Source organism: Phalacrocorax aristotelis, chromosome 6 (genome assembly GCF_949628215.1).
Source record: "Phalacrocorax aristotelis chromosome 6, bGulAri2.1, whole genome shotgun sequence".
Taxonomy (NCBI): domain Eukaryota; kingdom Metazoa; phylum Chordata; class Aves; order Suliformes; family Phalacrocoracidae; genus Phalacrocorax; species Phalacrocorax aristotelis.
In genome coordinates this window covers 48,084,283-48,112,281 of record NC_134281.1, presented here as the reverse complement: position 1 = coordinate 48,112,281, position 27,999 = coordinate 48,084,283, and the positions used below count along the sequence as shown (strand labels likewise).

The 27,999-nt window shown below is 46.8% G+C and overlaps 1 protein-coding gene across 1 annotated transcript; it reads left to right on the top strand.

The window, feature by feature from the left end:
* The first annotated feature begins 215 nt into the window (after positions 1 to 215).
* SLC5A9 (solute carrier family 5 member 9) lies at positions 216 to 26,824 on the top strand. The gene is made up of 15 exons (XM_075097674.1): positions 216 to 343; positions 3,191 to 3,388; positions 4,827 to 4,898; positions 7,347 to 7,451; positions 9,290 to 9,454; positions 12,032 to 12,137; positions 12,715 to 12,795; positions 13,576 to 13,781; positions 14,572 to 14,707; positions 15,636 to 15,743; positions 15,930 to 16,080; positions 17,288 to 17,456; positions 17,954 to 18,169; positions 23,738 to 23,885; positions 25,883 to 26,824. The coding sequence occupies exons 2-15, from the start codon at positions 3,260 to 3,262 to the stop codon at positions 26,089 to 26,091; spliced, it is 2,001 nt and encodes a 666-aa protein (XP_074953775.1). The 5' UTR covers positions 216 to 343; positions 3,191 to 3,259; the 3' UTR covers positions 26,092 to 26,824.
* The last annotated feature ends 1,175 nt before the right edge of the window (positions 26,825 to 27,999 follow it).

Below are 27,999 nucleotides of genomic sequence, written 5' to 3'. Positions count from 1 at the left end.
TGATGTTGACTTAAGAGTGTGTGAAGCAGGAGATAAACACTGCCCTGCTGCCAGGGCCCAGCAGAGCCGTGCACCTCACACCGTGCACTACATTTCTTGCCTGGGGCCCCTGCCACAGGGCTGGGAGCCAAGAGGAGTGTCACGCAACACCGGCACGCGTCATCCCCTTGGTTGTAGGCAGGGACAGTGGCCACATACCCAGGGGAGCACAGGAGGAGGACACCTCTGCATCTGGCCCCAAGGAGTGGGGAGCAGAGCAACTCCTGCCTGAACGGGACTGAGGGCAGGAGGGCCACGAGGCCGCCGAGCAGCAAAGAAGGGTGCCACTGCAGATGCACTCCAGGTATCGTCCGCATTCGAGGTGCAGCCACTGCAATCCTACCAAATTGCACCAGCAATGGGGTTGGCCACTACGGCTTGAGATGATCCAGTCAGTGTAATAGCACTTGACAGGGTCCTGCCACCATTAGCCAACATCATTCTAGTGAGTCCAATGGACTCGTGATCGCTCACAGCTGGTGGGAATGGCTTATTAGACGTATTTACTTTTCAGGGGTGCAAGCTTTCAAGTGTTTGCAAGTGTTAATTGCTGCTGGTACAGCACCTTGGGACAGTGGGGTGAAGGGCTAGGTTGAGCAAGTACTGTCTGTCGGGCTTTCCATGGGGAGCAGGTTTATTGGTTGGGAAGACCAGAGTTACTGGCTCTTTTTGCTTCTTGGGCAGGAATTTAATGCATTTCAAGATTAGATGACTGTCTTGTCACTTTTGGGCGCTGCAGTGTGAAGAAGGAAAAGTGTGCCAGTAAGTGTAAATCAGCTCTGCGCAGGGAGAGCTGCCTGTTTACACCAGGGGATTTAGCCTTCCAGATATTTAATTTCTGGTAACTGTACTTCAGCTTGTTGAAACATTTCAGCCTTGAAAAGCCTTTTGTGAATAATGAGACTATGGGGAGGTGCCGCTACCAGAGAGCCTCAGACTGGGGAGCAGGGGTGGACGGGGGGGCTTGCTTTGGCAGTGCAATTAATGAACAGGCAGGTCACCAGCATTTGCAATAAAATGCTGGGAGAGAGAGGAATAAAACAAAACGAGAAAGAGGTTTCGTCACCTCCCTTGAAACCAAGAACAAGCAAAACTCACCTAAGTTTACAATGTCCCACCTGATACGTCATGGGATGAGGGACCATGGATGGTGGAGGGTGGGGGAGGTAGGAGATGGTTCTTCTTTGAGGACCAGAGGACTGCCTGGAGAAGGCTTGTGTCCCACAGCCAGGTCTGTAATGGCTCTGCAAACCCAGTAGGAGCCTTGGGTGACCCTCCCAAAGCTGTCCCAACAAAGGAGCAGAGAGGTAGTGTGACCCACACCCAGTGCCTTGATCAGAAGGCTGTTGGTGTCAAGGAGAGCTGGGCTGCTGTTGGAGGGTCCCCACCTTGTCTCCAGACCAGGCTGGTGCCCTTAGATGACATGTCCTGTGCCCCATTAGCAGGTATGAGATAGCTGCAGGCAGAGGTAACGGAGCCTTTGCAGCCATGTTGGAACTTGTCTTGGGGGCTGGTACAACAGTCAGGACCACCCTATGTGTGTCCCAAGTGTTCTCCTGTTTCTTTTAGCATCCAGCTAGAGTCCTTCATGATTTCTTTTCTGACAGGCACCAGGGTAAGCCCTGCTGAGCCTGCCAGGGTCACAGCCCCAAACCAAACCTCTCCCAAGGACATCAGTCATAGCCTCTGCCTTTGCCTGCTAGCCCAGCCCACTGCCCTGTCTTCTCCTACAGCAGCATTCCCTCCATAGGAACACTCAGGAAACATCTCCAGCATGCTTGTGATTTCCCTGGTGCCACTGTGCATGGGGAAAGTGAGGCAGGGAACTGACACTGTCTTGGAGGGACATTCACAGCACTGTGGGTACTCAGCAGAAAGGAGAAAAGTAGCTCTTCCACAGCCAGTGGGGAGAAAGGAGAGACCTCCAGAGCGTGACCTGGGCCAGCCATGCTCTGGAGATGCTTGTGTTTATAAACTAAGGAGGAAATGGATGCCACAAGCCCCCTTGGCTTTGAGAGTGGTGCCAGGAGCCAAAATCTGTGGGAGGCAACTGTCTTTTAGTATCATTGGGAACTACACTGAGAAGCCAGGTCTGTGCCCATCTGCCTGTCTCAGGCTCTTGGGTTATGACCAGCACCGCAGCACTCGCAGGGACCATCCTGGACTCCTCCTGGTGCCTCTGAGCAGGGCCCTGGTGCAGAGGGAGGTGTAGGCACAGGTCCTGCCTGTCCCCAGCATTAAGAGGTGGGGAAGGGCGAAACATCCCACGCAGCTGAGGAATGACTCTGCTGCACCAGGCAGCTGGTGGGATAGGGGGGAGGACTTGTGGTTAGCAATTTGCTGCTGTGGTAGGGGAGAGCCCACTCCTACCTGCCCATGCCCCAAGACAGCTGCTACCCCTGCTGCCACTGCTGCTTTCCACTCACATAGATGACGTGGCGTTGGCTCTACTTGTCACGCAAGCAGCTTAACTCCTTCACTGCTGGCCACATGCATGCTGGAGAGGCTGCCAAGAAAACTCAGCTGGCTCCTTCCTGCACTTCCCCTTGTTGCTATCTGCAAAGTGCGTGTACAGCATAACACATCCTCCCTGTCTGCTGACCATCGCCGGGGCTGTGGGTCTTTCTGCAGCGTGGAGTATCCCTGAGCTGCAGCACAGGGTGGGGAAGGAGGCAGCTGGACTGAGTGAGGAAAGGGGCATGGGTGCCCTTGCCTGCAGCTGGTCCTGCCCCTGGGCTGGTGGGTGAAGGTGCTGTGCCCATCCTGTACATATAGGTATCCTTCCCACCAGCACTAGAAAGAAAGACCAACTCCCCGCCATGGCAGCTCCTCTTAGGAGGAATTTTCCTCTCTAGGATGCTGTAGAGGAGGTGATGTGAAAGAAGGGTGGGGGGCGAGACAATGTGATACTTACCCATTTGCCATCCTAGTGGCTGTCATCAATGGGTAAATGGGCAGGAGAGGGGACTGCTGGTAAAAGGATGCAGGAGCATCTGAGAGGAATGCTCACACCACAGAGCTATGGGGAGGTCCTCACTGATGAACCATGGAGCCAGAGGTCCTGCTGGGACCTGTTGGGAAACGTTAGCCACAGTCCTGCCTGGATCCTGCTCCCCACTGACACCTTCTCCACCCTGTTAATTATTACAAGGGAAGTAATGAAGGCCAACGTGCACCAAAGTCCAGCGTGAGAGAGAAAATCATCAGTTCACTCACAGCCATGAGCCAGCCGACCCCTGCCGCCACAGAGCTGCCTGCGCTGCCAGGGGACACGACGGTGGCCTTTGGGGTGGCAGACATCATTGTTGTGGTTTTTTACTTCGCCTTTGTCCTCGTCGTCGGGATATGGGTGAGTCCTGAGGGTGACTTGGTTTAGGTCTGCCTGAGATGGAAAGCCTTTGATCCTCCCTTGACCCCTCCTGGGTACAAAGGTGTTTGCCTGCAAAGGACATCCTCTGCACACACCACTATCCCATGGCCTGTTGAGCAGGTTTGTGGGGCGATGGTCATCTTCCTGTGAGCCCTTACCCCTACCCCCACATGGGAACAACCAAGGAGTCATTGCCTGGAGGTTGTTCTGGGATGATGTCTACCTCCCATGTTACAAAATAGTCTCACACTGGGGTGTGGGCAGGCAGGGGCAAGAGAAAAGTTGGCGTTGAGGGGGTGAAGACTGAAATGGGACTTTAAAAAGCTTTGGAAAGATTTTTACTAATTATTTGTTCACATTGCTTTGCAAAAGTATCTTTCATAGACTCTGACAATCTTCTGTTTGGCTGAAGTGTTTTTTTTCTCATTCCCTATGGGTGCATTCAAGGACAAGTCATTAAGTAGGTATAAGCAGGTCCTTTCCAAAGCTGGACTACCAGAAACCTGCAAAAAGAGAGGCAGAAGCAATGGGTGAAGATGGGAATACTTAACAGATATGCAAAACAGTTTTTGGAGCAGATGCTTAGACCAGGCATTCAGGCTTCCCCTGGCTTGGTGGCAGTGCTGCTCACCAGTCTGGCTGCTGCTGTGTGCACAGGCATTTTGCAGCAAACCATTTTATTATGGTGCCTGAGTGCAAATTCCTGGTTGCTGCAAACAGCAAGAACAATCAGCCTCAGTCACATCTGAGGGGCTTGCTGGCCCATGGATGTCCTATTGCTCTTGAAATCCCCGCAGTTCTCATGCAGTTCCTTAGATGGGCCTGCATCATGTGGCCATACAAGCGTTGGCTGCTGGAAACCCTGCATCCACAGCAGCGGGAAGAAGCAAGGCAGCAGGAGCTGCAGTAGGGCATTGCCAGCCATCCTGGAATGACCCTGCATGTCATGCCCAAATGCAGTCCTTGATGGCATCCCGTGGGATACAAGGGTGTCCTCTGATTCTCACCCTGTGGCATGTTCTCCCTTATTTAGCTCTGAAGGCATTTGCTAGGGGTGCTGGACAGTGAGGAGGGAAATGCTTCCTCTTAATGCATGCCATCGTCAGAACGTGGGCAATCCTTCTTGGAGCTACAGACACGCATCTTCACATGTCTGAGAAGAGCCAAACCCCATGATTTCTCACAATTAGGTGCCGTTCTCCAGGGACCTCCTTCAGCCTGCATCACAGCTGTGCAGTACCTGTCTGTGCTGCTCTGAGTAGGGTGAGCCAGTTGACTGCAGTGACACCCAAGGGAGTAGGGCTGGGGTGGTGTAAAAGGTTGCTGACAGGTTGTTTCAAGGTTACTGGGATGGGCATTGAACTGATTTGAGGATGCGTGTATCAAGGAAACCACTTTTTTTCCCCTGTGCTTCCAGTCATCGATACGAGCAAGCCGCGGGACAATTGGAGGCTATTTCCTAGCTGGTCGATCCATGACTTGGTGGCCTGTGAGTGAAATGCATCCTTCGGTTTCTCATGGTTCAAAAGCAATTCCAGATGTAAGGAGGGCAGGTCTAGTGAGGGGACCCAGTCCATATATGTTTTGTCTGTAGCCTTGAGATGAAGAGGATCCACCAGGAATCTTCCCATGCAGCTTTGCTAATAGGCTACAGCGTGGAGCTGCTGGGCCAGAAGGTGTCTTCTGGTTTTTTTCAACTCTCAATTTCTCTGCTAAAGTCAGCAATAAAAATGTTCATATTGATGGAAGTGAAGCAGTTCTGACTGCTTAGCTGAGTTTGACACTCTTTGGCCCCAACTCACCAAAGATGTTATTGTCCCCAAGCCAAGAGAGCTTTAGGTAATCTAGGAATGTTCTATCCAGTAAAAAAGCATTTAGAGACTGAATAAAAAATAATCCCAAAGCCCAGCACTTGCTGAGCTCTTGCTATTTAAAGTTGAGATTATTGACTAATGGTGTAAAGGATATAAACTTGAAACCACTGAAGTATAAATATTAACTACGAAGAAAAAAATTCTACTGAAAGCACTGTTTCTTGGGAGTGAAAGGTACATATAATTTAAATTTTGAAAGGAACAAAAATACCACAGGAATAAAGATCATTCTCAGCCAATGCCAGACTATCACCGTATATCACTCCAGTGAGTCATGAGTAACGGAATGCACTTTTCAACCAAAACACTGTATTTTTTTCTTTTTTTTCCTTTGGGTGTACATCGCCCATAGATTCACTAGGCTAGATGTTCAGCCTCTTCCATCAGAGACACATACAACTTTCTAAAATCTGTTATTTCTTAAATGTTCTTTATACTTCTGTTTTGGCCACGTGACATATAATGGAAAAGCTTAGCTTGATGGTTTTCTCTAATTAGGAGGGAAAAAATTAAAAGACACTAAATTGGAATATTTTTTTCCGAACAAAAACAGCTGAAAAAAACCCCATTCTTATTGCTTTCGGCTCCAGCCACAGGTGGCCACAGAGTCTGTTGGGTACAGGTCAGCTCTCGGTTCTCCTGACTTACCATGCTAGGTTCAGAGCAACCTCTAATGCTGTTCACTTTTCAGTTTTGTTTGTCAGAGAGCTGGTTCCACCTCTGCTGCAATCCTGCAGGCTCAGCTCCTCATGGCCTTCACCCTGAGCACACGACTGGCTCACCTGTATTTTACTTTTTTTTTTAATTTTACAGGGGTGACAGATTTCTGCTGTGTGTTAGGCAGCCTCAGCTAGACCATTATATTACATTGCTGCTCCTGTGCAATACATCTTCTCTGTTTCTGTGTCTGATACAGATAGCAGGAAAACTGTTTACCTCTTTTGAGAGCACCGGTCCCCCTCTCAGTTGCAAATTCATGTTGCAGCAGCCAGCTCTCTAATCAGGATTTTTCATAGACAAGAAGGCAGAGCTGTTGGCAGGAATCAGTGTGGGTGTTGATGCCATATTAATGTTTTACCTTGCTCAAAGGTGAGAAGCAGATCAAATTCCATCATTCGTTATTTCACATTCATCAGTACTAAGGAGAGAAAAGCTCCTTGTATGCGATGTTGCTAAAAGCAAACTTTCTCTGGAGACAAAAGGTTATCCTGTGGATAACTCCTCATTTGACCCTGACAGATTTGGCATCGGCATACAGAAAGGAGGTGAGGCTCTATGCCAAATAAAAGTAGTAATGAAGTGAGATAGTCTTTGCCCTGTTTAAAGTGCCTTGGAGCTTACGTTCTTCCAATTAGGGTGTCAATGAGCCATGTTAGGGACAGCCTACCATGCCTGCAGCCTACAGTTAAAGTTAACCTGAGGCATTATCATTTTTCAGCCTCCTGCAGAGCTGAATATCTTTGAACCTATGTGTAGACATTAAACACAAAGGGCTGGCATGTTTCTAACGTAGTCCCTGCCATGGTTCAGGAATCTCCTCCCTTAGGAGGAGCTCCAAGAGACCACTCCTGTCTCCATGGCTGTGTAAACCACCACATACATATTCAGTGCAAGACTTAAAAGACGCTGGGCTGTCTGCAAGACATGGAAAGGTAGAATAAGGGTCAGCAAGGTTGGAAAAGTCACGTGGCTGGCTCGGTAACAAGGGAATGGAGAAATCCATTATGCTTAATGGACGCTGAGGTATCTGTGACTGCCACCAGAATTCCCTCACCCCACTGTAGTCCCCATAACAGGGGTGTATCTCAGGAGAACCACTGACAAAGTGAACCCTGATTCTGAGAATAAGCTTTGTGTTGGAGTGGGGGTGGTGGAAGGGAGCAGGCACAGCTGCCTGGAGATATAAAAACTTCTTTTTCTTTAGAAGGAAGACCCAACACTCCATTAGCACCCAGGTACATACCTATAAGGAGACGAGGGCCTGGGGAAAGAGGGTGCTGGGCAGAAATGCTTGGGCTGATACAGAAGTTCCTCAAGGTGACTTTCTGGGGTTTGTGTTTCAGATTGGAGCATCTCTGATGTCAAGCAACGTGGGCAGTGGTTTATTCATCGGCCTGGCAGGCACTGGAGCAGCTGGGGGCCTTGCTGTTGGGGGCTTTGAGTGGAATGTAAGAGTCAGTTATGTTGTCAACTGAAATGTCATTGTTTACAAAGGGACTGGGGGTTTGTCTCCAAAATCAGATGCTAACAGTATCAGCAACTACAAGTTCTCAAGCCTCAGGAAAGAAGCATTTAGACATTCAGCCTTAAAAACATGAGATCTTTATTTTAGTTTGAGTGGAATCCACTAAAATTGTTAGCTCTTTGACCTTCCCAGAAGCACATGGCCATATTTTTAAACCTTAGTTTGCACTCGTCAAGATTGAAATAAAAGATAATGATTGCTGAAAAGGTACTTGGATAATCACAGGACTCTGGGTACGGGGAGTCTGAAAAAAAGCTGCACATGCTCTTAAATTCAGTGTAAAGCCATGAGAATTGGCAACATTGCATTCACCTGTCAGCTGCCAAAATATGACGTCTCTGGGATGAACATCTGGGTGTGAAGGCAGGTCTCATTCTGCCCTATTGAAGTGGCCTGGAAAATTGCCACTGACACCACACAGAGCATGAAAACCAAGCCCTCTGTGTGTGATGCTAATGAAATTTCTCAGCTGCACTGATGAGGAGTGAGATTAGTGCCAGGCTCACAATAAACATCACTCACCTAACTCTAAATCTCTTGTCTATAATAGTGCCAGATACTTACCAAGCACAGGTAGGGCCCACCAAAAGCTCTTCCCTGTGATATCTATTCACTACACTGTTTTTTTGCTAAACTATTAAGATCACCTTTAAGTCTTTTGTGAAGAAAGCAGTGCCTGTGTTCAGCCTGGTGCATGCAGGACATACCAATATTTCTGCACTTTAAGTAGATCTATTCAAGTCATTTTAGAAGCCCATGAAGACAAGATTGTATGTCAGGGCAAATCTAACTTCATGAGTTTAGATTAATTTCTTTCAGATTGGAAAAGGACCTTAGGTATGCCATTATTCTCTCCCTTTGTCATGGGACATCACTCAGCTGCAGGGATCATATAAACATCTTTTACCTAAGCCGGTCTCTGCCACTGCAGGAGCCATGGCTGTTCTCCTCAATCACTCACAAGCTCTGCTCACAGGCATCGGTTTCATTTCTGATAACTTAAATAACTGATCAAAGTAAAATCTGGACTAATGTAAGGTACTTGGATGAAAGATAATGGCCTGAGACAGCCAGGAGGTGAGATTTGATAATCTAATAGCTTTTATTTATGTTCAAGATCTCCTGTTTGGGCTTTTGCTATGTTTCAGAGAAGAAATACATAATGGGAGATGCCTTTGCACCATACAAAAGACCCTTCACCTGTGGCAGAGCAACTGAACTGTCCCTTTATCTACCAGTGACAGAAGCACATCTGCTTCAGCCTGCAAGGAGAACATCCCGGCAGAGTCTCACTGTTGCTTATTTTTATGCTCTGCAGGGACAGTGTGTTGCCTTAGCCTCATCACTTGCTAATCAAGCAACAAACAGATGCTCCCATCCTTCTCTGAATCACTTAACTCTTCACTGCCACAGCATCAATGGTTTCAAAGGCCACCAAATACAACGCCGTCTTTCAGAGATCCAGAGCAACAGAATACACCATCTTGCCCAAAAGACCAGGAGTTGGAACAGGATGTGCCACCCGTGACAGAGACACACAGGGCTTAGGAGGAAAACTTTGAAAGCTTTTAATGTTATTGTAATAATTCCCTCAATTTGTCATCTCACCTTTTGAGCAGGAAGAAAAATTCAGACTGTTTCCCAAACATACTGCTTGGCACTGTACCCTTCTGCTTTCTTAGGATGTCCACTGGAAGAGCCGGGGAGAAGGATGTTCCCATGTGTTGAATCATGTGCCTTTATTTTCTGTCTCCTTAACAGGCTACATGGGCACTTCTGGCTCTCGGATGGATATTTGTGCCTGTTTACATCGCAGCAGGAGTGGTCACTATGCCTGAATACCTGCAGAAGAGATTTGGAGGGCAGAGGATACAAATCTACATGTCCGTACTGTCCCTCATTCTCTATATATTCACCAAGATATCCGTATGTATCCAATTGATCACAACCCTTGTGTCTAGGGCAGGGGTAGGTCATCCTGCTATAATGCAGGGCTGTTCAGAGAGAATGCAGATGTCTTTGAAAGGACCAGCTCAGCTACCAGAAACAGTAGCAGTGTTAGTGTGCTGCTTTGCTCAGGTAAATACCTGCCTCTGTATCGATCATGGAGACCTATCCTAAGAGAGGGAGCCCTCATTAAACAGCAATGCACAGTGAGAACTTTACAGGGATATGGCAGCTAATTACTAAACAGTATAAGTACCATAAGCTGCCTGTCTGATTTTCCTCTCCTATCAGAAGGGAAACTGCAGCATTACCCCATCTGAGGATCTGTCTGGCTGTATCTTCTAGATATGAAATTCTCCTAAATCATCATAAATCTGCTATTGTTCTTGTAGCTGAGTTTTCAGCATTAAGTATGTTATGGTTATTCCTGTCCCTTTCTGACACTTGTGTTGTATAAAAGGGATATGGTGGAAGGGAGGTAGGTTCTGAGGTTCTGGCTTAAGGCAAAATTCAGCATCTTTCCTGGATTGCTTGTAATATTGTACCCTGCTGGTAGCCAAAAAGCAGGGTAAACTACTGGGTACTTCCCTTCACTTAAATGCCATTAATAGAACTTATGCTCAGAGATTTGCTAAGAACTACTTGTGCCCTTGGAGGAGAGGTCTGTATTTCAGAGTCCATTACAGGGACTGAAAATGTCAGTCCTTTGTCTCCAGCTGATTGTCCCATGGCCACTACAAGTCAGTTTTCACTAGACTCTACCAAAGTATTTAGATGTCAAATTGCCTTGGAAGACATTGCCTGGAGATAAGGTACTCATGTGCCTTTTGCATCTGGCTCCAGGCATCTTCTCCCAGGCTTATTATGCCTCAGGTCCTGGGAGGTACATTGAAAGGAGTTCCACACTGGTAGTATGGGATAGATTTCCTTCTCTAGTGGCCAGCTTTTTCTTGGTCATGTCAACTATTGTCACCACTGCCTCCAGGAGATTTGCTCTGTGGAAATGAAGCATTGGCCATGATGAGGTCTTGCAAAGAGGCTTCGAAAGCCTTTGTACCCATGAGAGGTAAATGGAAAATTTCCCCTGCAACAGCACCACAATGTGCACAGCTACACAGTCAATGGATGTAGCGAAAACAGACTAGTCTTTCAAAATGACCTTCAGCACAGCAGTATTTGCCAATGCCTTTCAGAGCAAGACCCTGGCCTCAGTCATTGCTGTTTCATCTCAGTGGTTTCTCCTCTGTGCAGCTAATTCACGCGTGGCTGATGGATGTGGCTGGTGGAGTTTATGGTCATGACAGGTGCTTTCTATTATGTGGTGCTATTGTTTGTAGAGAGCAAATTTAGCGGCTGGCTGGACAGCAGGCAGTTGGTTACAAGGAGGATTTTTCTCCCTGTGCTTTTTGCCCAAACATAGGTTAGCAACTAGGGCATTGCTGAGTCTTCCCTGCTCACAAAGAAAAACAGAGATCTCAATAAACAGTGTTGTCGAAGAACTGATCCTGCATGGCTACAGGGGTGTTTGGGTTTCCTGCTGGGAAGTCAAAAACCAGAAGACACAGTGGTTTCTGTGGTGTACTGACAGTGATTGTCCTGTGTGAGGGTTGCAGAGGTCAGAGTGGCATTGAGTGCTTGCTTTTAAGGTGTTTATTTCAGGCGCAGTAAATAGAAATCTTGCCCCGTCCCTTCTGTCTCCCTTGGCAAATGTCTTTACCTGTATCTCACCCCATACCAGATTTGCAAGTGTCCTTCAAATTGATTTCCCAACATACCCATCTCCCTTATCACCTTCTGCATTTGAATGATGTTATCTGTATAATTCCAGGTTTCACCTAGTTTCTGGTTTCGCTCTCTCTGCCAGTAGATCCAAGCAAAACAAAGCTTATGGGGGTTTCTGTATTTCTAGTGATGTCCTCAGCAGGTATAACCTGTTTTTCTGGAGTCATTCTAGTGTGCTGAACTGCCTGAATAGAAAAGCAAGCTGTTGACCTTTTCAGCTAAATAAATCATGGTGAAAGACATCAGTGACTCCTTAGGGGACACAGCAGGAGTGTCTCCTGGCCATTAGGCCACCAAGATGTAGTCTTGGGAAGAACCTGATCTCTGCTGTTTGGCCCCCTTTCCCTTCCTTGTCTGCCCGTGGGTACATTGGCCCCTGTTCCCCATGGATGTCGTCACAGTCAGCAAAAGGCATGGCAGTTTCCACCAATACCTGTCTTTGCCAGTGAGGACTAACTACATGCCATGAAGGCTGCCTGTAACACAGCCTTGTGGTTGCTTTGTTGTCCCCTGGTGCGGGACCTTGATTCATCCTCCTGCTGCCCCAGCTTCCAGATGCCGAGGGCTCTGACCTGGAGCGAAGATTTTCCTTACACCAAGAGAAAGGATGTTCACAGCCAACAGCCCCATTCTGTCTCTTCCTCTTCCACTTCACCTTTGTGGTGTCCTCCCTTGTCAATGCTTTCAGCTGCAGAGGGCTGCAGGCTGCTTTATTAGATTTCACTTGCATGAAGCACTACTAATGCCAGACTGCCCTTGGTTTTTTTATTCCAGACAGACATTTTTTCCGGAGCATTGTTCATCCAAATCTCGCTGGGCTGGAACCTCTACTTGTCTACTGTGGTCTTACTAGCAGTGACTGCTGTCTACACCATAGCTGGTAAATAGCTGAATTAAAAAAAAAACCCCACTGTAAACTGGAGCCTGGGATATATGTTTCCCCTTTCCTGCATAGGGGAAAGTATTCAGGTCCTGGTCTGAGGGAAGGATTCCCCCCAGTTGCTGGTAGTATCTGCCCTGCCACTCCCAGCTTTTGGAGATCTCTGGCTATTCCCCTCTCCACTCCTGGGCCAAGGGAAACTGATGTGGGGGGAACATCACTGTTTTCTAGGAGGTTTTCTAACAGTACACAAGTCTCCAAGCTCCCTGTGTGCAGCTAGTTACTGCTGCCCATATTTGCTTTTTTGTCCTCTTCATGCAACATTAGCATCTGTAGGTATTAAGGTACTGAACTGCCTCCAAGTCCTCTCATGAACATAGACCAGCCCTTCAGGCCATTCCTCACAGAAGGGCTCATGACAGCTATAGGCTCCTGGGGACCAGCTCAGTGCCAGCTTCTCCCAGTGTGTCTGTACTGAAATCACAGTCCTGGGGCCAAGTAAAACCTTTCTGCAGGTGAGGTTCCTGTTTCATTGTACATGGTGAAGCACTCTGCCTGTTGTCTCTGGTTCTGATAGGTGGTTTAACGGCTGTGATCTACACAGATGCACTGCAGACCCTGATCATGGTGCTGGGCGCTTTGGTCCTCATGTTCATAGGTAAGGGGAACCTGAAGTGGCATCATACACTGGTTTAATGGTCCCAAGGTCATTAGACCTTAGCAGGGTACCCTACCCTTTCATGTATGGTGTAGAAATGAGCTTTAACTGCTCACAGAAGTGGTGCCAGCTCAATTCTAATTCACCAGATTGTCAGACTTACTTCATCCTTTGCACAAACTGTATGGAAGCGAGGTTCTGCATAACCACCTTGCTGGTTTGGGTTTACCTGGAGTTGCCAAAGAGCTTGAAACACAGCATTCCCAGAGCCAAATTCAGCTCTCACTATGCTCATGTAAATTCAGAGTAATTCTGCCAACTTTCCTTGTTGACTTTGGGAGTTACTGTGCATTCATCTGGTGTAACTGGGTGTTATAAAAAAATAAAAAAAGCAGGAAGGAACTGACCATCATTTGGCTTTACTTTAAGCCTTCTTGGCAAACAGAAATATAGATATATCTTGTTTTATGTCATACCTTCCTGCTTCAGCTCTTGGAGGGTGTCTTCACAGCGACTACATGCTGAGGACATTGTGGGGATTAGGATCACTGAGATTTTCCTGCACTGATCCTCTTCCAGGATGCACGGTTAAAACCACAAAGACTCTGGGCAAAATCTAACTGACTCCTGTAGAAACCTTGACTGCCAAAAGCAAGGGTGGCATGAAAAGAAAGGAGATGAGAGTACGATAGGAGAAAAGAAAAGTAATGATGAGGCTCAGATAAGGAAATAACTTTGCAGGGGGCACCAGACCTTGAACAACTGGCATTTTCTTTTCAGGATTTGAAAAAGTTGGCTGGTATGAAGGACTTCAGGAGAAGTACAGCACAGCAATACCGAAGATCACAGTCCCAAACACGACCTGTCACCTCCCACGTGTGGATGCCTTTCATTTGTTCAGGGATCCAGTCACAGGAGACATTCCTTGGCCTGGCCTTATATTTGGCCTCTCTGTGCTGGCTCTTTGGTGCTGGTGCACTGACCAGGTAAAGAAAGTCTTTCCCTCTCCAGGCAAGCCACCACACTGTTATTTCTAGCTCACTCCTCAGTTTGCGGATCTGTGAGCTGAAACATGACTGTGCCTCATTGTGCAGGAGTTACTACCTTTTTACCGATCTAGACCAGAGTATCTCACTCCTTTCACCTTCCTAGCAAGCCTCTAATTTTGTGCACTTCTTCATGCAGAGAAAGCATGTTATTTTCCTCCGTCTTTGTCCCACTGTGGGCTGGTGAGTACTGGGGGTCTTCATGCAGTTAGTGTGACGTGGCTCTGCAGTGACCTTGTGTAGACCTCCAGACAAGCCATTCATATTCCCAGAAGTCTCACTTTTCTTATTCCTTTCCAAGGTACGAACAAGGAAAACTGTATTTGTTTCTCAAGACACGTTGCCTTTGTAATTTAAGATGGGATAATTATGAAAACCCACCACTGAACTTTTACCAAAACACCCACAGTCTGCTTCATTCCTTGTTTCTTGCTGCCGTACAGCTGCTGTCTCCAGTTCTCAAGGTGGCTTCATTTCAGTCAAGGGCGAAATGATTCCTGTAAAGGAAATTTCCACGCTGCCCTCTCCTATAGCCTGTGCACTGAGCTCTGAGCAGTGGCAGCAGGCTGCAGTCAACCGAGATGGGAAAGTTGCCATTGGCATGCAAAACACCCTGGGATCCTGCCGGATGAAAGTCATCCATGAGAAAGAGAGACAGAGACAAGATAGATCCTGCTCTCTCTGTAGAGCTTCTGTTTTACTTTCCGTTCCCTTTCTGCACTGACTGCAGGTGATAGTCCAGAGGTCTCTCTCTGCCAAGAACCTCTCCCATGCCAAAGGTGGATCTGTGCTGGGAGGATATCTGAAAATCTTCCCTATGTTTTTCATTGTCATGCCAGGAATGATCAGCAGAGCTCTTTACCCAGGTAAGCCTTTCCATGTTCCTTGCCACTGGGCCTTATACCTGCCATGACCACTAATCCCACACAAAGCGTCCAGCACTTTGACACCTCAGAAACTCTGCTGTCCTGCAGGCACACTTGAATATACTCCTATCGTACACTGATGTTCACACGCCCTTCCTCCACTTCCAGTGCTCCCACAGTGGCAGAAGTAACTGGGACTATCCGTACGGGACCTATTTTGCTATCGGGGGCATATAGCTCCATGGTGTGGGCCATGCATCTGTCTGTCTGGAGGAAATCAGTGAGATGAAATACACAGAGGAGTGAGGTTGTCCTTCAGGTCTTAGGGATTACTTTCATTAGGTATTTGGTGACAGTTGTTAGCAATCATCTGCCACATCGATTCATGCAATTCCTGGTGGATTATGCAGAACAGCCCTCCTTTGTGAAAAAGCAAGAGTTCCCCTCACTTTGTCTCCCAGATAGCTTGCATTTCTGGCTTCTCCAGATTATCCCACTTCCTAGGAAGAATACACTGGTTAGGAGGACCACTTCTAGAGGAAAGTGTGTCTCAAGTACCTCTCTCCCAGATTTCCTCAAATAGGAGTAAGTCATCCTGCAACACCCTTGGTAACCCAGCTGAGAGGTTCATGGAAACAGTCCAGTTCCCACAAATGACAAATCGTCAGGGATTACAATTATGCAACTTCCAGAAGGGAAGTTGCATACTCTCTACACTGAACAGAATTGCAAAATGTCATCTCAGAGTTTCACCTTTATTTTACCATGTAAAATGTTCTTCCGTTCCACTCATTCTATCTGTATTCCAGCTGCACCTCTGAATTTATATGGAACCATACAAAAAGTCAAGATTTGTTCCCTTGAATTAAGCAACCTATGGCTCAATGGGGTTAACACTGACTTCTTGTTATTTTCCTGTCTCCTACAGATGAAGTGGGCTGCGTGGACCCGGACATCTGTAAAAGGGTCTGTGGGGCTGCGGTGGGTTGTTCCAACATTGCCTACCCCAAACTCGTGATAGAACTCATGCCTGATGGTGAGAAACCTTTATACTTGTGGAGGTGGGCTTGAGCCATGCTCTGCACGGGGGGGGATCAGACTGCCTTTATCCATCGTAAGGATGAGGAAATCTTTGTGCAGTTACCAGACATCGGGATGAAAAAACAGTGCTGAGAGACCAGAGGTCTAGTCCTGATTTTCCTTCCCTTTTTTGTTGCCCCAGGGCTCCGGGGTTTGATGATTGCCGTGATGATGGCAGCCTTGATGAGTTCCCTCACCTCCATTTTCAACAGCAGCAGCACTCTCTTCGTTATAGATATCTGGCAGCGGATACGTAGAAAGGCTTCAGAGCAGGAGCTGATGATTGTGGGCAGGTCCTTACATTTCTTTATGACTCGTTGCTCTCATCATCTATTTTGAGTGCCGCATTTACATTCTTCAGTCTGGACAGACTGGGAAAAATCTGGTGCCTAAAACATAGAACAGGAATGCAGCCTGGGAAAGAGCATTACGTTTTCCAGCTTCATCTCAGATAGACCTGGTCAAAGAGAAACACTGAGTATTCCACTGAGCTAGGTAGATCATCGCCTCTCTCTTCTCTAAACTTAACATAAATACTGCCTTAAATGTAACTTTTAGAAAAGCTGAAGGTGCTCTGGCATCACTGTCACCAGAGTTCTTTAAGAATATGTTATTTTTTGCATCAGACGGGAGTGATATATTGCAATTACTCCATTTTTTTCAGGGAAAAGTACAGAGAGCTGGGCCTCCCAGCCCTATCCGATAAGTTATAGTGCCCTTTGCGAGCAAACTTTGGTATTGCATTATATCAGGGGCATATAAAGTTCTTCTCCTGACAGCAGAATTTAAGCTGCATTCTGATTGTTTTTGGTGCTTTTCCTCCCCTGTCATGAGCATTAAGTTTCTAAATTTTGTTGTGGGGTGAGTGAAGGCTGCAGGCAATCTCATGCTCTACCACTGTAAAGTAGTGAGAAGGAAAGTACCTCTTGTTCATGGAGAAATCTCTATAACATATAGTGCAAAGATGAAAGGGGGTTGTGGCATGCAGCTGAGACTGCAGAAGTAGTTTTAATAAGCAGCAAATTAAATGGAATTTGGCAAAGGCACAAGGCTGAGCATGTGATTTGCTTGGAAAGGTGGCAGAAAGATTGCTTCTGCAAGCTTTCAGCTCCCTCTCCCTGTCACATCCAAGAGCTAGTCCTCTGAAGAGTGTATCACTCTCTAGAACACACCAGGTTGAAGGGCTTGCACTGATCCAGCTCACAGTGGGAGCCACCGTGCCCTTGTGGATCTCTCATGCATGTTGACTGGCAAGTCCCAGCTCAGCTCACCCTGAAATCTGTGAAATTAGCTCTTGGGATTGACTGAATTGACTTTCTAGAAGAGAAAAAAATTTCTTTTTTCCTGTGTACACAGGGAAAGGTATTCCTTGAGAGTGACCTGTGGATTTTTTTCTTAGGAAATTCTGAGAGCAATTGGAAGTGTGTTTTGCTGCAAAACTTCGTTTTCAGGTAGACTCCACCACCTGCACAGCTAATATGGTTTTGTCCTCATCTTCAGAGTTTTTATCCTCATCCTTGTAGTCATCAGTATTCTCTGGATCCCGATCATTCAATCATCCAACAGCGGCAAGCTCTTTGACTACATTCAGTCCATAACCAGCTATCTAGCCCCACCGATCACAGCTCTCTTCATCTTGGCAATCTTCTGCAAGAGGATTAATGAGCCTGTAAGTGGAGTATCAACAACCAACTGATACACGTATTTGATTTGATAAAATAAATAAATAACTCTCCCCTCACTACCAAGCCTTTGAGACCCTTTAAACTTAAATCCAGTCCATCTAAAGTGTGACAATTAGACAGCCTTTTCCTGGCATGCACTAGTGGATCTTAGCCCAGTCTCTAGTGTACGTGTGTTTGCTTCCAAGAAGCCACTGCAGGTGGTACTTGGCAGTCTCATTTGAAAGCACGAAAGGCAAAGTTGTTCCACACTTCAGGGATGATGCATCAAAGTGTAGTTGGAGGCATGTTGCATTGTCTGTGCAACGGACAAGAGAAAAATGAGGATTTTTAACTGAAAACATCATCCTTTGGTGTTGGTGTGGGTTACCATCAGGCATAAAAGGTCTTGGTCTAAGAAAAAGGGGAGGAGAGGAGAGGAGAGGGAAGACTTTAATCAAAGGTAGCATGCAGTGACCTTTTCTTTATGCTTGCCTTTTCTCAGGGTGCTTTCTGGGGCCTCATGGTTGGTCTAGCTGTTGGTCTCATTCGGATGATCATGGAGTTTATTTATAGCACACCGTCTTGTGGTGAGGAGGACAGAAGACCAGCTGTGCTAAAGGACTTGCACTACCTCTACTTTGCCCTCATCCTCTGTGTCCTCACTGCGATTGTGATTGTCCTCATTAGTCTCTGCACCCCACCGATCCCTGAAGAAAAGGTAAGTGACTTGCAGTGGCACCCTTTTCTCAGAGGCCCCATTTGGTTTCCAAAAATCTCTGAAATCTGTCCTTTTCTTTTCCTCCCATGTTAAGAAATGGCGTGTAATGCATATGCTGCAAAGAAGGCCTTGCTCCTCAGCTTTCTATTCCCCAGGTCACATGGTGTTAATGCTTCCTGAGGCACTGAGTGCTTCAAATTGAGTGTTAGTTGCCATGCTGTGTCTAGAGTTGGGCAGACACCACAGCCCACCATAACCGCAATAGAAAGAAAAGAAGAAGGGGAAGGAGGTGAAATCATATTACAGAGCACTGCTGAGGAGGAATTAAATATATCTAATTGTAGCATCTACCCTGTTTCAGCAGAGCCAGCATCAATCTTGCAGGCAAACAAGATTAATATCTTTTGCAACATGGGCATTTAGGAAAATAACATTTTGTCCCAATGTGATCTCAATTACATTTAATAACTTTGAGTCAGGCACAACTTTCTTTTACTTAACACATTAAAATGGTGCAGAGTTGGGAGGCATTATATAATAAAACCTTAAAGAAACTCTTCCTAGTCCCAGGTTTTAAAGTAGCTGTCAATATAAAACACCTGCCATCTAATTCCAAACAAAGGTTACTGGATAGATTAAAAGACCTATTTTTTTCCTGTCTAACTGCATGAGGAAATGAGGGTGATGCCATCGTAGCATTTTCGATCTGTTTCTTCCTCATAACTTGTAAAGCATTAACCAGTTCCATAAATGTTTGATTTAATGTTAGTGGTGTCAAAGATACCCAGCTCCTAAAGATTACATGAAAGCAGGTGCTTGGACAGAGGAGAGGCGGGGGGAGGGAGAGGCTGTCTTTGTGTCTGCTTTAGATAAAGTCTCAGCTTTTATTAGCTATCAGAGGATCTACATGGGAGAGAGAAATACTGGCAAGGAGGCACCATTGGTTCTGCTGCATGCGTTGTTCACTACTGCTCAGGGGTGGCCAGATGGTTGCCAGCAATTAATTACCGTGGTTTAATGAGTTCCCACTTGTCATCTGACCTGTGATAACTAAACACGTGCAGTGCTTCCTGCCCACAGCAATAGCAAGATAAGATGCATTAACATAGCACGTGCAAATAGTGAACATCATACCCATGGTTCAGGAAATGAAGAAACTGGCCACAGCACCTATAGGCTCTTTAACCTGACCTTGGAGGTATAAAAACATTTAAAGCATATTTTAAGCGGGGGAAGTTCAGGGTGAAGACCTACTGTAATAGCATCAGGAAAAGAGATGTTATGATCATAAGAGGTTCCCTAGAGGAGATTTTCAGTAGAAATATGTGAGTTTATGGGTGCTGGACTTAAGGGACCTTATTTGACATGTTCTTCAAAGAGCCAATGCACAGAAAAGGTGAATTCAGACTGGAAGTGGTCCAGGGAGGAAAGCCAATAGGATCATCAGGGAGGACAGGATTTTGTCTGAAACAGCTCTGTGCAGCTATCCCAGAGGAACAAAGGACTATGGGTGGTGGCTGCCCCCCCCCCAGGTACAGCTGGAGAGCCAGGGAGGGAGGAGAGCTTGCGAAAAGGCGGTGCTGGCCAAGAACAAACATAGGCTGGGATTTTTGGGGGAAGTTTCCGAAAGAGGAATGTTCAGGATAACATTTTGGTAGGCTATGGACCCCACATAGTGCTGAGCTCAGTGCTTGACCTCTGTATGAGAGCTTCTGTTGAAGAAAATTAATAAAAATTAATGATATTGCCTGTGGCAGTGAGAGGCTGGACACAGAGACCTAGATCAATCATCTGATGACAATGATGACCATCCATGTCCCATGATGTGCCCCCCCCCATAAAAATTGCATGGGGCTAGCTCTGCTAGGCCATATCTTTGCAGCACTTTGAGATGTAATGGTGAAAGACACCATATAAGAGCTAGGAATAGCACCATTTATTTTGTCAAGCAAAAGGAAAAGAAAAACAAGCCACCAGACTAAAATCTAAGGAAATACAATGTTAGCTCATACTTCAGCAGATGTAAATCAGCATAGCTCCATTGCCTTCAAAGACCAGGAGCAGCTCTTGAGCACAGTTATGCCACTTTACACCAGCTGAGGATCTACACTGGACAACTTTAAATATTGAATCTTATTGCTTTTCAGATAGTAAATGGGAAAAAGGAGAAAAGAGATTTGTATCTGATGTTACAGCGGTACCGCTAATGTGCCTGGCTTTAAATGAATTACAATCCAAGAACTGCAAGCTGTAGCATTTTCTCCTGCTGTTTTGGACACTCTCCCATCCCTGTGGTGATTGATGCTGTGCTGGAAAACAAGTATGCAAGGAATTTGTTTGGTATGCTCCAGAGTTCATATGTCTTCATTGTAGGTAGTCCATATTGTGTCATGCCGTCCTTGAAAACCCTGCAAAAGAGCTTACAATTAAATTTGAGACTGTGAAGCTGAAACACAACTGTCAGGTGCCAGATGGCATTTTGGAACAGAAGGATTTATTCTAGTTTACAAACAACAAAAGAAAAACTTTGCTGAGTTCTTGCAAACTCCCTTGTCCAAGGAGAATGCGAGGGTGGAAAGGGAGAGGAACAGCCCACTAAGCATGAGTGCTACACAGGCAGGTGACCTACGCAGGGGTCAGGACTTACCCAGACAGGCTGATGGACTGGCAATTCTCCTTGATGTGCTCTGGAGTCGGGGATGTTTTCCCTGTGTCCTGAGGTCTGTCTTCAGTGGCTCTTTTAGGTGCATGGCCCAGGAGGAGCACCAAGCCCACTTTGGCTGGCCTGAACCCACACTATACACTCCTGAGGTGCTGCAACTGAAGCTCCCACAGCATCATTTAGTGCCACTGACAGCAGTGTGCTCAGCTCTTGTGGGAACCAGGCACTTGCAGAGGAGCAAACTAAGGGGGGACACAGGGGTTCCTGAGCAGTGCCCATGCATGGGTCTGCAGTGGGGAGCAGTGCCCATGCATGTGTCTGCAGTGGGGAGCAGAGCCACAGGGCTCCCTGGGACTCGCCAAGCAGCGACCCTTCATTCCCCTGCCCTTGGGCATGGCGGCATTTCAAAGGCCCAAGTCAAGTCTGCTAACACAGCTCCTCCGTCAGCAGTTGTCTTTATTTATGTATTTGCTTGCTTTCTCCAGGCATGCAAAACAAGTGCCACCATCTGCCTCCCCCATCCCTATCCCTTCCTGAATCTGTGCCAGGGAAGCATAGCTAGCCCCACGGTGGCCACCATGGCCACACAGTGCTGCCAGTCTGCCTCAGCACATACCCTACTGGCAATGGCAAAGAGGAGAAAGGGGGACCTCAAGGAATTCAGCGAGCCAAAACCCACCATGGGGAACCTGGAGCATGGGTGTGACGCTTCACCCTAGACGAGCCCTCTAGGGTGGTGGTCTGCTTTATTTGGCCTCGGTCAATGCACCAGCTCCTGGGTGTGTCAGGGGGGTGATACGCAATGAGGTTACCTGTGTGTCTATGCTGCTTTCAATTGGGAATCGCTCCCATCTGGCAGAGTCTGAGCCTCAGATAAACTCTAGCCCTTGCAGATTTTGCCACAATGTGAAGAGGCAGTCATTCAGTGACACATGGGACGAGGAGGGAAAAGAAAAAAGTTTTGGAAATCCTTTAGTACCCTGAAACTTTGCTATGTTCCAGTGACATTTCCTAAGTGATTAAAAAAAAAAAAAATAGAATCCTTGAGAAAGATGAGGATCATCAAATCAAAGCAATTTAGCACATCGTGACAAGAAAGATTAGCCCTGCCCAATGCTCATCTTCGTTGAAAATGATTTAAATAAAGCTATAAATCTTCTGGAAATTATGCAACATTTTGTGTCAGCTGGAAACTCCTGCCTAGATTTGTGTGTGTAAAATTCAAAAATTAAACTCACGATACTTTGTAAGTGACCAATTTGACACGTTCATTTCCATACAGGCAGGGCAGGGAGGCAGCCGCTCCTCAGGCAAATATGTGACTTTTCCTGGCCTGTTGTCACCACTGCAGCTTCACTTCCCCAGTCCCATCCTGCAGCTCTTCTGCAGGGCAGCTGAGGGGCTGGAGCGGGAAGGCTGCCCATGGACCTGGGCAGCTGCATTTGAGCGGGATTGATGAGCATGGTCCTTGCTGCCAGAGCATGTAGAGGTTAGGAAGAGCCTTTGCCATCAAGCTGTTTGGTGTACCATGGCCAGCCAAAGAAGCATCAGGCCTGGCTTAAATTCAAAGACCTGAGCTCCTGGGATGGTTGACCTCACTCCACATCTGCAAAAGGACCAACGTGAGATTTGCAAGAGTAATGCCTCCTGTGACCTCCTTGTGTCCCAGGGAGGAGACCTTCAGCCTTGCCCTAGGATAAGAGTTTTCAGACCTTCTGCTTTTGTAAAGCAGAGCAAATTGCAGCCACAGCAGCCTGTCCAGGAATGATTGTCTTTCATGGCTTTCGATTGCTCTTTCACTGAAAGACTGCAGAGAGAGGTAATGTCTTTTACTGGCCCAATAGAGAAAACTGGAATTAAAAAACAAAGAGAAAAAAGCCAAACCAACAAACAAACAAAAAAAAAGAAAGGGCATTTGGTTGGGCAAGTCTTGCAGTGTGTGCCCAGAGCTCATTTTTTTTTCTACTTGTAACTACACCTGTTGGTCTAATGCATGTTGGTCTAATCCTCCCTGTGAACTGTGACTTGCATTCGCCGCCACGGCTCTGTCTGCCCACATGGTTGCACTTCCTGAACACATACTTGCAGTCGCAAGCAGAGACACACTACTGCTATTTTTCCCACTAAGAGCCCTGAAATAAGCTCATTTGGAAGTGCAGGTTGCCACTTTGATGTGAGCTTGTCCCAACTGTAGGGTTTAATGTTCCCACTGGATTTTCTTTTCCTATAAATCGACAGCTGAGATGAGACAGAAGATCCTCCAGTCCCTCCCCATGTCCCAGAGAAGGAGCTGCTCAAATACCAGTGTTCCCATGGCCATACATCTGTGTCATGCCCCTATGGCCCTATCTGCATACCAGCACCCAAATGATCTTCCTCCGCTGAGTGTACAATTGCTTCTTTCTGTGATTGACTGTATCCAGAGGGGGCTATCTTGGCTTCTGGGTTTTTTTGGTTTGCTTGGTTTTTTTTGTGTGTTTTTTTTTTTTTAATTGACTTTCTTTATGTTTCCCTGTTGGAGGTCTGCCATTCTGGACACAGTTCATCATTACTTAATGTCAATCAAGTAAGCCTAGCAAAATGGAAGTTACTTCTTTGATGTCTACTGAAAGGTTACGCCTGGTAGAAACAGGGATGGAACAGGTTAATTAAAAACATAGAAGGAAAGAAACTAGATTAATTCACACTTTTTCTCAGCTTTTCAGCTTCATCCGGATGGTACCAGAATTCTTTTCCAGGGTGTGGGCACCTGTGCAGAAGGGAGGTGAGAGAAAGTGGGGGAACAACCATCACCCCAGAAGAGGTGTCTCAGCACTGTCTTGGATCTGTCTGCCTCAAAGAGGGGAAGACTGGCATGCCAGTTTGGGACAGGCAATAACCCGTTTGTTCTCTGTCCCACTTTGCAGCTTGCTTGCCTGACGTGGTGGACAAGACACAGAAAAGCACCTGCCATTGAACTGTCAAGTAACAAGAGTGAAGCAACACAGATCAATCCAGCCAACGGAGAGAGTGCCTTGGTTGAAAGTGCAGATTCGGGTGATAAGGAGGAGGCAGGTAGGGTGGCTGGCTGTGAACAAGCACGCTCATGTGGTGAATGCACAGTCAAGCTCTCATGCAAGTCCCTCTAAAGCTCATGAGAGGCCATCTGTTGCATTCACTGGAGACAGGGCTTGTATTTACGGGTGTACCAGTTCTGAGGATGTGACAAATGAAAGTGTTGCAGTTCTTGGTCCTCCCAAGATATCTTTTGTTACCTTTGTGTCTCAGTCCTCTGAATGCCTCAGAAGAGCTGCCTTTCCTGAAAAACAAAGAAAACTCATCGTTCAGTAAAATTTTTTTCCTCCTTCTCCCTAGAACAAATTGTTTACCCAGGGAAACTACCCCAGTCCAGCCCTGCCCAAGTCACAGTGCTATTTCAGCACTTCAGGCCTGGACACACAATGGTGTGCTGGACTCCTTAGATGTGAGTCAATGGCCATTTACAAACATCCCTTGGGAGGGTGGCGGTCTGTGCTGCTGGGACACTGCTCCTCACCCCATTGACAGTGGGGCCTTGTGCCACGACACTGCATTTATTTGTCTCTCTCACCAAGATGCTCTTGAGGTACTCCATAGCACTACTGCAGGCATGAGCAAAGCAGCAGCTACTGCTGGTGTTATGAAAGTCACAGCAGGCTTTGTAATTTCAACTTTCAGCACTTAAAAGTGGCACCCCTTCCTGTCCTCATCATTGCTAGGAGAGAAAACCATGTGTATGTGCTAGAGATGTCTCCTCCTTACTCCTGTGTGAGCTCTGCTGGCCAAACTGACTCAGTGATCCTGTAACATACTGTATTAAAACAGTATCATGGTCTGAAGGGACCATGAGACACTGGGACCAGATGTGTGCACTTCGTGGATGTCCTAGGATAAATCTACAAGCCTCATTTTTTTCATTTACATTATGCCAATAGTATCTTTCATCTTCCCTTAAGATATAAGACATCATTAAAACTCAGACCCAAACTGCTTAAATAGCTGTATGTCCTACCAAGGGTATTTAATAAGAAGGAAGGCAAAGAGTCAAATGAACTTAAAGAGTTGTCAGGAGGCAGAACAGTAGCAGGAGATGCTACACAAGCAAGTTTTTATCAGAGTGGACAGAGGTTTATTCTGCAAATCCATTAAAAAAAAAAAGCAGCTTTCTGGTTTTCAGCTTAACCTTCCAAAGTTATAGAGCAGAAAAACTCAGAATAAAGGCACATACACAAGATTTCTTCACTCCTTCCTTTTGCTGGTCAGTCCAAAGGACACTGGTACTAATTACAGCCAAGCTAAACAGAAGTGAACAACTAAAGAAATATCTTAAAGGTTTTTTTCCCAATAGAGTAAGTGTGGGTTTAAGTTGAATGCAGCCATTCAGCATTATTTATTGTTTCTTATCAACTCCTAGTTCACTTAACTAGCTCACATTTTTATAAACAAATGTCTTGATATTTTAGTAATTAGTAATGATGGGCAAGGAAATGTGAACTGAGCAGTTGACAGTTTAATGAGGGTTTTTTTCCAGGTAACACGTGTTTCAAGGTCTTATGACATTCCGCATTTCAAAAAAAAGAGGTTATATTTGGAAAGAGCAGCCAGTGAAATACATGGAGCACAGGGCTGACAATTAAAACACATACTTCACTCGGCATGTCAAGTGTAATATATAAGCCAGGCAATCTCTAAATGGACCATCATGCTGTCAAGAATTTGTGAAAGTGGATGGAAATGGGCTCGGGGAGGAGGGGGAAGAGGTCTGTTAATTAACTAATGAACAATTGGTGTTGCAATCAACCAACTGTAATCAGGCTCTGTGGTACGTGGTCAAAGCAAAGCTTTCCTCTTCCCCTTCCCCTTTCCCCTTCCCCTTTCCCCCTCGCAACTCCCATCTTCATCTTGCATCTCCCAGCCAAGGTCCATTACGAGCCCCACTCCAGACTGGCCAATGCACCTCCAGACTGGTGGAAGGAGCAGGGGTAAAGTCCCAGCTAGATGGTAACACCTGTTGTTTGGTCTGTCTCTTGCAGCAGCCAAGCCTCCCTGCTGGAAAATGCTGTACTTGTGGTTCTGCGGTCTGTCCATTGGCCCCACACCCACCCTGTCCCAGGAGGATAGAGCTGCCCTGGAGCAGAGGCTCACCAGCATTGAGGAAGAGCCCCTGTGGAAGACTGTTTGTAATGTTAATGCTGTTCTCCTGCTGACCATTAATGTCTTTCTGTGGGCATATTTCGGCTGAGGTGGGGTCAGGCAGCACGTGGCTTTGGTTTCTTGAGGGGGTCCTCATCTTCATGTCTAAGCCAGAGGAGTTGGGTGACAGAGGCTGTGGTGATGGTCCCCCAGGGGACCACAGGCACTGGCACACCTTGGCGCAGCCCTTCCCTCGGCGGCGCTGCTTGCTGGAAATGACTGTGGGGCTCGGTTTCTCCATAAGATAAGGTGTGACCAAGACTCAAAACTGGTCACATCCAGGATGCAGGGATTGTATGGGACAGCATGTGGGTGAAATCAGGAGAGCTGGGGTCTATTTTAAAGGTGCAGAGCCAAGCCCAGCACGGAGCAAAGGCTTTGGAAAATCTGTTTGTGGCATGGCTGTGGCCTCGCTCCCCCCATGCACCAGCTCAGTGCTAACTTTGTACCACTGCTCTTAGTGGAAGGACTTCTGGTTTTCACTCATGTGGGAAAGGAGACTTAAGCACTAACTGCAGGTTTTTCCAATTTTTCTATATGGCCAAAATTCAGATGGGTTTAGTGTGGGACCACTGGATTTGCTCAGCAGCAACAACCTTTTTGGCTCCCACAGCCACCCCAGACCTGTGCTGGACCACCCCCAGTTGGCATGGGCGGTGGGGACGGGGCCTTCCCCACCCTGCCGTGTGACAGTGGGTCTTACAACAGCCTGACCTTGTTTACTCATCGGGCCAATCCTGCCCCTTAACAGCATTGCCAGCAATAAAGGTGCCTTAGTAACAAAGCCAATTTTGACTTTGGATTATTGTGGTTATATATCCTGCATTGATGCACAAAGGTCTCCCTGGGACCACAGTGACCTGGCTGCGGTAGGGAAAAGAAATAACCCTCCTTGGCCCAGGTCCAAGGCTGGACCGTGCCCTTTTTGGGCATGCTCAGGCCCCTGTGACACACCTTGGCATCCTCATGAAATATGGCATGGATATAACCTTTTAAACCACCTCTGGAGGAAGAGGTGGCAGTACCCACTGGTGGTATCTTTGTCTGGTGGTTAGGATGCTCACCTGGAGAAGGCCAACAGAGATGTGACCCCTCCACGCCAGCATCCGAGGGGCATGTCCTGTATGCAGAGGCAAGGGCATACGGTGAGGCACAATGCCAAAAAGATGAAGCAAATGAGGCATGATCCAGCAAGGAGAAGAGAAACAAGCTCTGTGCCCTCCTGGCACAGGGAGCCCAGGTCACGATCCCCCCACTCAGCCTCAGTTTGGGGAAGAGGATGGAGGAGACTGACTCAGCCACGCAGGATGGGGGTCTGTGCTCATGCGGGTCAATACAAGCATTTCCTTTTTCTAAGAGGAAAAAGTGCATTTTCTTTGAATAAGGGAGATTTCAGCCCCGTCAGTCTCCCGTCCATCCCTGCGGGAGGAGGCATACAACACAGAGCTTGCCTTGCCTTTCCGCTATTCAATTTCGAGCAGGTGGTACCCAGATCAGAGGGTGCCTCAAAACATTTAGAGGAAATCAAGTTACCAGCTGTGATTAATAGCTGGTAAATGTCTAATAATAATGGACGCATTTCTAATGCATTTAGAAATACCAGGGCTCTTGCCGAGAGCAGCGAGGTGCTGAGTGCTCCTGAGCCAGAGAGCCCCTCAGCGGCACTTAGCTCAATGGCTTTATTGGCTTTTTTGGACCACACATCCGCAGTGTGGAGCAGGATGAGGAATACTGGGGCAGTTTTTTAAACATTTGAGATTATTCTTTTGCCCTAAGAAAATTTCAGTTTTGCAGAGAATAGAGGAGAAATTGACTAAGCCTTTTTTTTTTTTTTTTTTTTAAATGACACAAATAGTTTTAATCTTTGGATATATGATGCTGACCTCTTCCCCTCCCCATCTCACCCCATTGACCCTAGAAGATGAGGGTTCCTTTAAAATTATGATATCTATGTCAG

Coding starts and splice junctions, on each gene's coding strand:
- SLC5A9 (XM_075097674.1), top strand. CDS start 3,260: ATGAGCCAGCCGACCCCTGCCGCCACAGAGCTGCCTGCGCTGCCAGGG. Junction 9,455..12,031: donor ATATATTCACCAAGATATCC/GTATGTATCCAA, acceptor TTTTTATTCCAG/ACAGACATTTTTTCCGGAGC. Junction 18,170..23,737: donor CACCGATCCCTGAAGAAAAG/GTAAGTGACTTG, acceptor CCCACTTTGCAG/CTTGCTTGCCTGACGTGGTG.